The 12,451-nt window shown below is 39.8% G+C and overlaps 1 protein-coding gene across 1 annotated transcript; it reads left to right on the top strand.

Annotated features, from left to right (window-relative positions):
• Positions 1 to 6,675: 6,675 nt before the first annotated feature.
• LOC115974752 (DNA ligase 1) lies at positions 6,676 to 11,807 on the top strand. The gene is made up of 3 exons (XM_031095258.1): positions 6,676 to 7,966; positions 8,606 to 9,292; positions 10,889 to 11,807. Exons 1-3 carry the CDS (start codon positions 6,863 to 6,865, stop codon positions 11,471 to 11,473), a joined length of 2,376 nt encoding a protein of 791 aa, XP_030951118.1. The 5' UTR covers positions 6,676 to 6,862; the 3' UTR covers positions 11,474 to 11,807.
• Positions 11,808 to 12,451: the final 644 nt, after the last annotated feature.

Genomic DNA, 12,451 nt, shown 5'->3' with positions numbered 1-12,451 from the left:
ATGTGGTCTTGATAAAGTGTGGTACACAAAGTGGCAGGCCTCATTTCCTAAGCTAGAAAGTGGAAACTACTTTTACCAAATAGATAGATAGACCTTCAAGTCTTCAACAAGCAAATGACAGAATGAGATGAGAGTTCTCAGCACAAGAGTCAAGACTTTTCCAAAATTGCAACGCGAATGTGATTGTTTGGTCTTTCGTCAAAAGATTTTTTGAGATATCCTAGATACGACCGGACTGTTCATGACTCTGTATAAATTTAGTTGCTTTTATATAATCTTTTTCAGTCCAGGGTGTGTTATGTTTCCAAAGAAGTTTGACACCCTAGAAAATCTCAACAAAAGTAATACTAAATACTAATGCCCCAAACTCCACCACGTGAGGTTTGATTTCTTATAACGTAAGAATACTACTCAGACACGAAAAGGACAAGACAAGACAAGAGAGAAACTAATCACCTTCTTCCGTACAACAACAACCGGAAATTCAGTAAAGAAAGCAAAACGTGTGAAGGTGAAAAAAAAAATGATATGTCTACAACATTTTTATAACAAATTTTATGTGATAGGTTGTTGTTGTTGGTTGTTATTATTCGGACAAAAAAGTAATTTTAGTATTAATTTCAAATTTGAACAAATAATAACTAATCACCTGTGATTTGTTGTAAAAGGCCTTTTCCCTAGCGCAACCTGAGGAAGAACAAAACCATGAGGGGTATGGGCCCCAAAGCGGACAATATCTACACAGTTGGGGTGGGGCCGTTACAGTCAGTCAAGCTTTCCAAGGTGCCGAAACTAAATACCTAAGGATTGAAAAAATTGCATTTGCGTTAATAGTAGCCTCGCGCAAATTGCGACCATACTTTCAGGCAAACCTCATCCTGGTGATGACGGATCAACCCATCAGGAAGTCCATGAACAAGCCTAAAGTAGCAGGGAGAATGGTCCAGTGAGCAATTGAACTCAGCCATTTCAATATTGAGTACCACCCCAGGACAGCCATTAAGGCATAAGCCCTGGCGGACTTCATCGCTGAATTCACCCTCCTGGATAAGGACAACCTTACTAATGAAACAGAGCGGTGGATAGTACAGACCGATAGTTCGTCAGCCCAAAGGAGGGGAGGTGTAGGGGTCGTCATAACCACCCTTGACAGAGAAGTGCTTAAATATGAAGTTCAACTAAAATTCCCAACCACCAATAATGAGGCTGAGTATGAAGGAATACTGATGGGATTAAGGCTTGGTAAGGCACTCGGAGCTAAGAACTTGCTAGTCCAGAGTGATTCAAAGCTCATAATAGGGTAGATTAAGGAAGAATACGAAGTAAAGGAGGAGCGAATGCAGAGATACCTCAGGTTGACGAAACATTTGACTTAGGACTTTGATAATGTAGAATTTGTGTAGATCCCCAGAAGCCAGAACATGGTAGCAAACGAAGTTGCAAAGCTAGCCTCGTCAGAAGAATGAGCGGCGAGCATAGGCCTAATGACGGAGATCCAGAAACACCCCAGCATCGAGGAGATCTCCATTTTCACAATCTAGAGCACAGGTAGCTGGATGACAGCAGTCATATCCTTTCTCCAGGATGGGCACCTCCCTCAAGATGTCGAGAAAGCCAGAAAGATCAGGAGGAGAGTAGTCAGATTCACGATTCTTAATGACACACTATACAAGAGAGGCTTTTCCATGCCTTACCTAAAATGTGTGGATGAAGAAGAAGCCAAATATATTCTAGAGGAGATCCATGAAGGAGTTTGCGGGGACCATGAAGGCCCTAAATCGCTGGTAAGTAAAATTATCAGAATAGATTATTTCTGGCCCACAATGCAGAAAGAAGTAAAGGAGGTCGTCAAGAAGTGTGACAAGTGCCAAAGGTTTGGGAACGTCTAACGCCTTCCAGCAGAAAGACTGACGACGATATATTTCCCCTAGCCCTTTACATAATGGGGAATCGACATCGTCGGCCCACTGCCTCAAGGTAAAGGACAGGTAAAATTCCTTCTAGTCACCATTGATTATTTCACAATGTGGGTCGAAGCAGAGGCACTAGCAACCATCATTGAAGCCAGGATCCAGAACTTTGTGTGGAAAAACATAATCTGCAGGTTCAGGATTCCATGGATGATTATATCAGATAATGGGCAGCAGTTCGACAGTCAAAGCTTCAAGGACTTCTATTCAGGCCTAGGGATCAAGAACCAGTTCTCATCCCTGAGACATCCACAGGCAAACGGACAGACGGAGGTAATGAATCGGACACTACTCAAGATAATCAAGGCCAAGTTAGACGATGCAAAAGGTGCCTGGCCGGAAGAATTGCCTACAAGAGAAACCCCCTTTCGACTCACTTATGGTAATGAGGCAGTAATCCCGGTTGAGGTGGGAATAACCAGCACCAGGCAAAAAATGTTCCATGAGGAAGATAATGATGACCAACTACGAGTCAACCTGGATTGCTTAGACGAAGTAAGAGAGAAAGCCTTTGACAAGATGATGAAGTACCAACAGAAGATGGCTGAGTATTACAACAAAAGGGTGAAGCTCAGACGACTCGACATAGGAGACCTCGTCATGCGCCAGGTCACCCCAGCAACTAGAGACCCTACCCAAGGAAAACTCGGCCCCACATGGGAAGGACCTTACCGAGTAGTCAATTACTCCCGGCAAGGCAGCTATCACCTGGAAACCATAGACAGACAGAGGCTTCCACGACTATGGAACATTGAACACTTGAAAAAATACCACCAATAGATGTAACAGACAATTGTATTCATTCTTAAAAGAAATAAAAGGGACTATTCAGCCAATATTTTAGTGTAAGCAGATCCAGTAAAGAAAAAGAAAATGGCTAAGTAACAAGATTCCGCCTTGACGGATGTAAATTACTGACGAATCCATAAATATGATAAAATCCCTTAAATAGGTGTAAGTCACACAAAAAAATAGCTAAGTAACAAGATTTCGTCTTGACGGATATAAGTTACTGACGAATTCAAAAGAGACAAGAACCTTGCAACAAACATGCTCAAGAGAGAGCATCTTTTGAAGGGTCATGACTAAAAGCTGTTGACGAAGAAGGGGAAGGGTCTCAACTAGAGATTCTTTTGCTAAGCACAAAATATTGACACAAAAAGGAAACTACAGGAACAGAAATGGCAAACAAGTAAGTATGCATATGCTAATTTAATTCATGCCCAAAAACAGCTAGACCAAAGGCCCATAAACACTAGACTAAGATATTGTTCTCAAAACAAATTAAAAAGAAAAAGAAATTGTTCTGGAGTTAGACTTACAAAAGGCCCAAAACATAACAGGCACAAAAAAAAAAGGAAAATCTTTTCAAGTAATTAGCTCAGGCGTCAGCAGCAACATCGTCACTAGTAGGGGTGTCATCAACAGGAACATTCTCAGGAGCGTCACCCTCAAGAGCCGTGGATTGGGCAGCCTCGTCAATTGCCATCTCTTTGTCAACCTCTTCAAGGTCCAAGTTCTCCAGGTCAACTCCAGTGGGATGCTTGACGAGGTACCTCCTCAGAAGCTCAAAACCCTTGAAGTACCAACTGAAGAGCACTGTGTTGTACTCGTCAGTCTGCTGAAATGCCTTGACGAACCGAGCAGTAATGGTCTTAAGTTTCTCCTTGGCTCCTAGAAGCTGCTCATCCTTCTCCAAGTTCAGCTGACGCTCAACCCTGATGTCGTCACTCAAGGTCTTAATTTTTTCCTTCATAGTGTTGGCCTCATCCATAGAATCAATAAGTAACTTCTTCATCGTGGAATTCTCCGACTCCAAAGCCTTCATCCTGGATGTTAGAGACGCCACCTTGGCTTCTTGAGTAAGGTACTCAGAGGTAATATGAAAGCTCTCCCCCAACACTTGAAAGAACATTGAAGCCGTCAGTATAATGATAAAAAAAAAAAAAAAAAAAAAAAAAAAAAGGACTAAAAGTTGCTTGAGCATGTTACCTGAACCAATTTATGGACGTGGCGAGTTGCAACCTCGTTGAAGGACACACTGGAAATCGCCTTCAAGTCCTCGGCAGTCACAACCCCGTGCGCCCTTTCCACCTCCAGACCCTCGTCATCCCAAACACAAGACGGACGGGAATCGGCTTTCTCCTTCCCTTTGTCAGTCACCCGAGACCTTTTGGAGGCAGGAGTAGGGATCTCTTCAACCGAAGTGGCTGGAAAGGCCATCCTCACCGTCTCGGTACCAAAGACAATGGGAGTGACGGAGGCCAATGGAGTAACCAAGGGGCCCTTCCCTGTGATACGCACTATCCTTTTCCCGAGGCTGGACAGCGGCTCGTCCTTCTTTGTTCTCATCTTTGCATACAAATCTTTGTTAAATTTGGTTGTCATTTCTGCAAGAAGAAAACACTTGTGAAAAAGAAAAACAAGTATATCTAAGGAAATCAGTACTGACGAACCTAACACTTACTCTTTTTTCCTTCTTTGTTCTCCACACACCCCTTATACCTGCTTTTAAGTTTGGGCCGTCTCTTAACTGCGTAAAGAAAAAAGTAAAGGAGTCAATGGCGGTAATGGTAAACGCAACAAAACTTAAATGACGAGAAGAAATAATGACGCACCTAAGGTCGGGGTTCCCTACCGACGATGCAACCTCGGGAGATCCACCCAAACCCTTCCAGAGGGAGTCTCAAAATTGTCCCCAGACACAAAGAAAAACCTGGACTTCCAATATCTGAAAGATGAAGGTAAACCCTTGACGATCCTGGTCTTCCGTTGTTAGGGCACCAATTTATAGTACCCGTGCTTCTTAGACTCTTTCAAGCGATATAAGTAGACAAGCTCATCTACCTTGAGCATACCTCTGTTCGTAGCGGCCAGCCATATCCCCATACAGCTAATCACTATCCTCCATGAGTTGGGCATAAGCTGCCCAGGAGCAATACCGAAGTGGTCCAATAGCTCCATGAGGAAGGGATGGACAGGAAACCTCAACCCACAGACGAAGGCAGACTCGTAAAAGCATACCTCCCCGGGGAAGAAGTGACAGGCCCAATCCTCTTCATTGGGTAGACGAACCCTAACTCGTTCCGGGAATTGGAATCTATTCTTAAATCTACCCAGAGTGTCAGCATCCAGTCCACACTCCTCTTTGAGGGCACGAAAAGCCCTAACCTCTTGAGGGGTAGAGAAGGCAGTATCTCCCTCCACTAGGTCACCGCTAGACGATAACCCAGTCTCGAGTTCACTAGACCTAACCTCAGACATTCTCTCCCGCTCTCTCACCAGACTCTTGAACCAATCGATCGATTGACGTAGCAAAGGCAACAGAGTGGCCGATGCAATGCTCAAATTGTTACCATCAAAAACAAAATTCTCAAGGTGCGGGAAAACACCTAAAAACCCTTCTAAGCGAGTAAAAAGGAAAGAAATTGAGGGGTAAGTTATCCTAACCTCAGAGCTACCAACCATGGAAAACCAGAAAAAACACATAGGGAAGAAATAAAAGCTAAATCCCTAAGAAATTGAAGACAAACACCAAAAGAAAAGGAAAGGAGAGAAAGAAAGAGACCAGAGATTGTATTGCAATAATAAAAAAGGAAAAGGAAGCAAGAAAAAGAGAAGAAGAGTACCTCAAAAGGCAGATGAGGGAGGCACCACTGCACTGCACACCGACTTGAAGAAGAGTTGCAGAGGGAAGTTAGGAAAGAAAATACTCAAAGCAATGATTGAAAGTTTTGAGAAAAGTAAAAAATGAGAAGGGGAGAAGTTTAAAAATCAAAGCTCAAAAAACTAAAATTCAGTGGGAAACCCAGAGTTATTGAAACATTAACTCCACATATCAGAATGTGCCACGTGGCCACAATGCATGTGGCACTGCCACTGTGCATTTAATATGGAGCGAAACCCCAAGGGTCATAGACAGCTCATAAAAACCTTTCATCTTTTGTGGTCGACATGATATGTCACGACAACCATAGAACCTCGGGGGCAGCTGACGGGACTGACGAAGTCAACCTCGTTGGATGAAGTCATTGATACTGACGAAGTAACCTTGACAGGCGAAACAACTACACCTCTGACGAAGGTAAAGAAGCCATTCAATACGGTTAATAAATAAGGCAGGTAATCAAGAGGCCAGTTGGGCAAATCGTTGGAAGACCATTAAAATCCACATTACTGGGGAAGGGGCGTTACCCAAAGGAGCATTAAAACCACCATAATAGCCACAACGACTAGGAGCTAAGAGAATGTATATATATAGCCCTCACCCCTCCAATAGAAGGTACATTGACACATAAACAGTATCCCTAGTTATTTTTATACTCTGTTATTCACTATAAACTTCTTATACTAACTTTGACATTGGAGGTGTTGTGGCAAGTACCACACTGATGACCATCGTGAGAGATTGCTATTTCTATGACAACACAGACGAATATCGGACTTCATCTAGACGTGTTCATTACGACTGACGAATTTATACTTCATCAATAAGGTTTACCATAATTGGAACATTCTCTAATAAGAAAGGAATACTTTGTGTGTCAACTTGTCATTAGGGGAATTAATGGGCAGAATGTTAATTATTTTGGATGTCTGGGGTTGAAATGTCATCTCCTTAAAATTGAGTAAACGGGTCAAATTTGGCAAGTAAACGATTGTCAAGTACTGTCAATGTATAATTTTGGGGGGTCATCCCTCGCCGGTATTAGACTTAAGGATATAATTAGATATTTTATCAGAATTCAGAAGAGTTTTTTTTTTTTTTTTCTTCTTCTTATTTTTATGTAAAAATTCAGAAGAGAATAGATAAGTTGCATACAATAGAAGTCCAAAGAGAAGTGAGTTAATTCGACGTGGGGAGATCTTTAACACCAAATTCCAGAAAATAAATGGAGGAAGAAATGGATTCGTTATTTGAGGGCATGGTCCTCTTTAACCCTTCCCAATTGGCTTCAGACCAAGATCAACAAAACCATCATCAAGAACAACAACAACAACAACAACAAGACCATCATCAAGAACAACAGCAACAAGACCATCAAGACAATCATCATGATCCAATAAACCCTCCTCCCCCAATTCCAATCGATGCTCCAACCACTACAGCTGATTCTGAAAGTACAACGTCATCATTAAATTCGAATTCACATTCAACGTCTCAGCCCCTTGACGAAAATCTCTTCTCTGATCTCACCATCGTAGCTCCTCTCGAAACCCTTCCTCCATCCCAGAATTCTTCTTCTACTCCTTCGATTTCAACAACAACAACAAGAGCAATTCCCTCGATTTCTCGACAGGTTTCGAGAAAGAAGAAACGAGCTGGCTTGAGAATTGGATATGGCAGAGATGGAAGCAGAGATGCATATTCTCATTTTTCACCGTCGGATCTCGAGTCGGATTCTCACTCTATTCAATCCGATGCGCTCGATGATCTTCCTCATACTGAAGATCACAACCTTGTCTCTTCTACACCGACTAAAATTGATCATGATGATGATGATGATGATGATGATAATCAATCTACCACACAAGTTCAACAAGAAGAGCAGCAAGAAGCAAAAGAAGAACAAGAAGAGCAGCAAGAAGCAAAAGAAGTACAAGAGGAAAAGGGTGAGTTGAGTTTGGAGGATATTAAGGCCCAAATAGCTGAGAAGCTGAAGGGTGCTCGAGAATTGGTGGCGTCTGTATCTGCGGCGAGGAAGGAATCCATAAGGAGGAGGAGAAAAGCAGCTGAGAATTTGAATGTGGCATTAATCAAGCACAGGGATTTGGAGAAGGAGTTGGAAGAAGCATGTGAGGCCGAAGATTTCGAGAGGGCTGAGCGTGTTAGCGACTCCCTGGCCGCTGCTGAGGAGGAGAAACAAAGTTCCCTCATTGCATTGAGAGAGGCAGAGGCACAATCTGATGCCAATGAATCCAATATGCAGGAGGCTCTTCAAGCTCAGATTGCTGCTGAGGAACTTTGTGTTTCCCTACTCCAAAATTTCGCAACAGTCAGTACCCTTTTCTTTTCTTTCCCAAACTATGCATATTTACTAAAAACATGTGCATGACTCTAGTGTTTGTTTTGGATACCTACTAATATCTGCATCACTTTCTTAAGGATATAATAAGTGACCACAAACACTTCCAATCACATTGCCGATATAATTACCTTGCTTGAATATGGATCTTAAATATTACAAATGGGAATATGGTGTATAATGCATTCTGGTGCTCTTGGATCTAGCCTGCAAGTAAAATTAGCAAGCATTCTGTTACATCATAAATGACTTTTGTTGCACTTTGTGTCAATTTTCTCCCAATATTTTGTATTGATTATTTGTACCAATATCCCATATGTAACATTTAACCATCATGTCAAATAGTTTCATAAACTATCAATCCTAAGTAAGTAGTAGAGATTATGACTTTATTATTTATTTATATAAAAAAAATTATTATTTTTTTTTAAAGCAACAGAGAGTATGACTTCAAATAGAATAGAGTAATGGAAAAAATATATGTGACTGACTCTAACTAATCTATTGAGAATCCATAGCTGACTCAAAAATGATGGGATTAAGGCTTTGTTGTCGTTGTTAGTTTGACTAGAGAAAACAAAAATGACAATTGTAGTCTATTTTTTGCAGGATGCTGCAAATAATGCGGAGTTAGTGTTAAAGACAGCAGAAGTAGCATCCTCAAAAGAGATGGACAAATGGCTTTCATCAACTGAAGCCTTGGAAGTCAAGAAGATGGAGGTGGAAATTGAATCACATTTAATAAATGAAGCTCGAGAAGTATTTAATAATTCCATTGAGCATTCAATTGAAGATGACAGGAAGGAGCAAGAACTGCTTTGTAGTAAAAAGGATATGCTGAGAAATGAACTGGAAAAACTACTTGAATTAGTGAAACAAAAGGAAAAGGAAATTTCAGAAAATGATTCTAAAATCAAAGAAGTTGAGGAAAGGATCGGCAATGTGGTCTCAGGTTTTCAGGAGATGAAATCAAACATTGTTGCAAAGTGCGATAACTTGCAATCAAGTCTTTCCACGATGGACTTGGAAAGTGAAGCTCTATCAGAGAAAAAGAAAGAAATTAACGAGTTCCTTAAGCAGGAAGAAGAAAAAGGTGCAAAGCTGAGGGAACTTGCCAGCTCTTCTGCAGAGGAAGCACAAACATACCAGGAAACTGTGGAGCTGAGAAAAACTCTGATGTCCTCCTTGTTGAACTCTAGGGAAGATAAAATGAGGCTTGTAAAAGCTGAGGAGAAGCTTTCTGAGGATGTTCAAGTGCTCCAACAGGAAGTTTCCACTGCAAGAGCTTCTCTACAGGTTAATTTTCTAGCTTACTTTTATATTTCTATTTTGAGAACTCACTTCTAGATTTTCTTTATTATGGTTATCAGTACCCTAGAAGATGTTTCCCATTTATATATCAATGGCAGACTTCTCACCTTTAGAAACCTACAGCTTAACGATGGTATTTACATATCCCTTTTTTTTATTTTTTTGAGACGTAATATAACTTACGTGTGAAACTTAGATCCCTTATAATTGTTGTTTCTGAATATGGCTTTTTGCTTAAATGTGTAGAGGATTGAGGAACACCATCAAATGATCCTTTCTAATTTATTAGATGTGAAAAATTTATGTTGGAATTTAAGGCTAGCATGAGCACATTCATCACAAACAAAAAATTAAAGCATACATACAAGACATATAGTTTAACGTGGTTCAGCCAACTTCGTACCTACATCCATTGATAACACCAACCAAAATCCTTTATTGGCAATATGGATCAAAATCACGTTCACAAACAACACTCATAAAGTTTAAAAACAGAAACACAAACACACTTAAGACCTCTCATAAGTACAAACTAACACAAATCTCATTGCACCCACAACAAACTCTCAATATAAATTCACAAACGTGACTCTCTCACAAGCTCAAAACCCAAATACACTCAACAGTGCTTTTCATTCAAACAATAGATAAACACTTAATTCACATGCACTTTTCTTTTGTTTATAATTACTTACATACATGTATTTCAACCCAAAAATTGGCAAGCATCTTTCAAACTCCAAAAGAACAATCAAAATACTGTTTGAAAAAACCTACTCCATATTCTTCTAAGAGTTTTCCTCTACCCATATGGAGGACCACTTGGACCAAAGCCTTCAAACCTTTTACAGTACAACCTATAGATAAAGTTTCGACCCATACTCCTTGGTGGACAAGGAATACCAAATTAATTCTTTGATGAGGAATATACTTTTCTTCCACACCAAAAAACCCAAATAGGTTTTTAATTCAAAATAGGAATTCGAGACAATTTTCAATTATTTTGTTTAAAATCTAGATGTTTGTCCTTTCTCAGGGACTTAACTGGTCTTTGAAAAAAATTGTTTTTTTTTATGTCATCATCAAACCTGTAGACAACTACCACATCCTTTACATGGAAATTCCAATTCCATAAAAACGTTGAACTGTCTATTATTCACCATGGTGTTGCATTATCAGATTAGGTGTTGCTGTTATGGTGAAGCCCTGTTGTTGCATCCCTTCCACATTGTGATAAACTAATGATTTATAGTCCTTGTAAAATAATTTGGCCTAGAGAGTTACTGCATTTTTCCATTGGTGTTGTTTGTTTTTATTTGTGTTTACAGTTTCTTTCTTTTTTCTTTTTGCTTTGGCTAAATAGTGTTGTGCTTGTGCATTTGCTAGAGCATCACAAATCATAGATACTCTTTCATACTCAATTATCAGCTTTCTGATATATGAACATATGCCAATCAACTTAATACTCTTTCCGTCTTTCTTCCCCCCCCCCCCCCGACTCCCCTCCCCTCCCCTCGTTTCGTGCTCTCTTCCCTGTTTCAACATGCCATTTGTTGAACATATCTCCTTCACGTTTTTTAGGAACTATCTGCAAGAAAGTCAAACATTCAGCAGGATCTTGCATCCTTCAAGCAGCGAATACTTTTTATAAATAAAAGAGTCCCAGAGGTGGAAGCTGAAAAGAAAATTGCTGCTTCTGCAAGAAACTTTAAGGAAGCTGCACGAATAGCTGCTGAGGCAAAATCATTGAGTGTTGAAAAAGAAGGCATACAGAATGACATGGAAACAACCACCTCAGAGCTTGAGAAGCTTGAGGAAGAGATTAAAGACACCGTAAACAGGTTGCAGGACACTGAGGGGCAGATTTTATCCAAGGAAAAAGAGGTAGCAATGGCTAGATTCCAGAGGTTGCTTTTGATAGCTGGTGCTGCTACAGCAGAAAGAAATGCTGCTCTAGAATTTGGTGACCTTGAAGAAGCTAACCTTCTACTTGCAGAGGCTGAAGCAGCAGATTCTGAAGCTAAAAAACTTCAACCAATATACAATTTCAAGGTGGAAGAATTTGAAAATCTTCCAAAACACTTCATCTCCATGGAACTTGTATCCAATCTTGGCAGTAAGCAGTTAGCAGAATTAGCAGGGGTTGCTTCTTCTTCATCATCATAATGATTAGAAGGACCAACGTGAATACTATTGGAGATAATCTACATCATGATGATTAGTGGGAACAATGTGAAGATTTTGGTGATATTCAATTGAAGAGCTATTGATAAACAAAGATAATCAGCAATTTTGAAAATTATGAGAAGCTAGAACTACTTTGGCAAGCATGATAGGGATTGTTGTGTTCTTTTGTGTTATACATGATTTATCCAACCCTTAGATGTCTTCAGATGTGAGATTTTGTGCATCACTACGATTTTGAAGATTACAGGTTTGGGATCTAGACCTTCTGTCTATTTTCATCTTTAATTTTGAATGATTTTCTGTGCGCTATTTATTTGCTGTTGAGTTATTATGCCGAGATATGTGTGTCTTATACCAAAGTCATTTTTTTTTTTTGGGATGAATAAGAACTTCATTCCAATAGAGATCAAGTTTAAATTAATTTCATCTAAGCCATATTTCATTCTTTTATCTTTTTAACAAATACTTGTTCATTTGCATGTCAGGCCACCTCACCTAATCCCTCTGAATTACCAGCTTCGATGTGCTTAAGGGTATTGTTTTCAAATTTATAGCAGTACCAATTTCCTTCTTGTAGCCAAGAGCCTTCTACCTGAATTGGCATCTCCTGATATTTCTTAGAATTATTATAATTATCGAATTATAAAATAAAAAAAAACGAATTTCCTTCCTACAATTGACGGTCCTTTACCAGGTCATACTTCATTAGATAATTTAGATCTGCATGAAATAGGAGTTTCCACTTGGTAATCTTGGCCAAAATGGCACAATAGCACTGTTTACCGAAATATATATCAATTTACCATTGTTTCGAAAATATGTGGGAATCTACCACTTTTTGGATACTCGAGTTTTTCATGATACTCGAGTTCCATGGAAAAATTTTGAAATTTTTTTATGGTACTCGTGTTTTATGAACTCAAGTTCCATAAAAAAAATTTTGGCAAATTTGAAGGC

The sequence above is a fragment of the Quercus lobata genome, chromosome 2 (assembly GCF_001633185.2).
Source record: "Quercus lobata isolate SW786 chromosome 2, ValleyOak3.0 Primary Assembly, whole genome shotgun sequence".
NCBI classification, from domain to species: Eukaryota; Viridiplantae; Streptophyta; class Magnoliopsida; order Fagales; family Fagaceae; genus Quercus; species Quercus lobata.
This window is presented reverse-complemented; position numbering and strand designations above follow the sequence as displayed.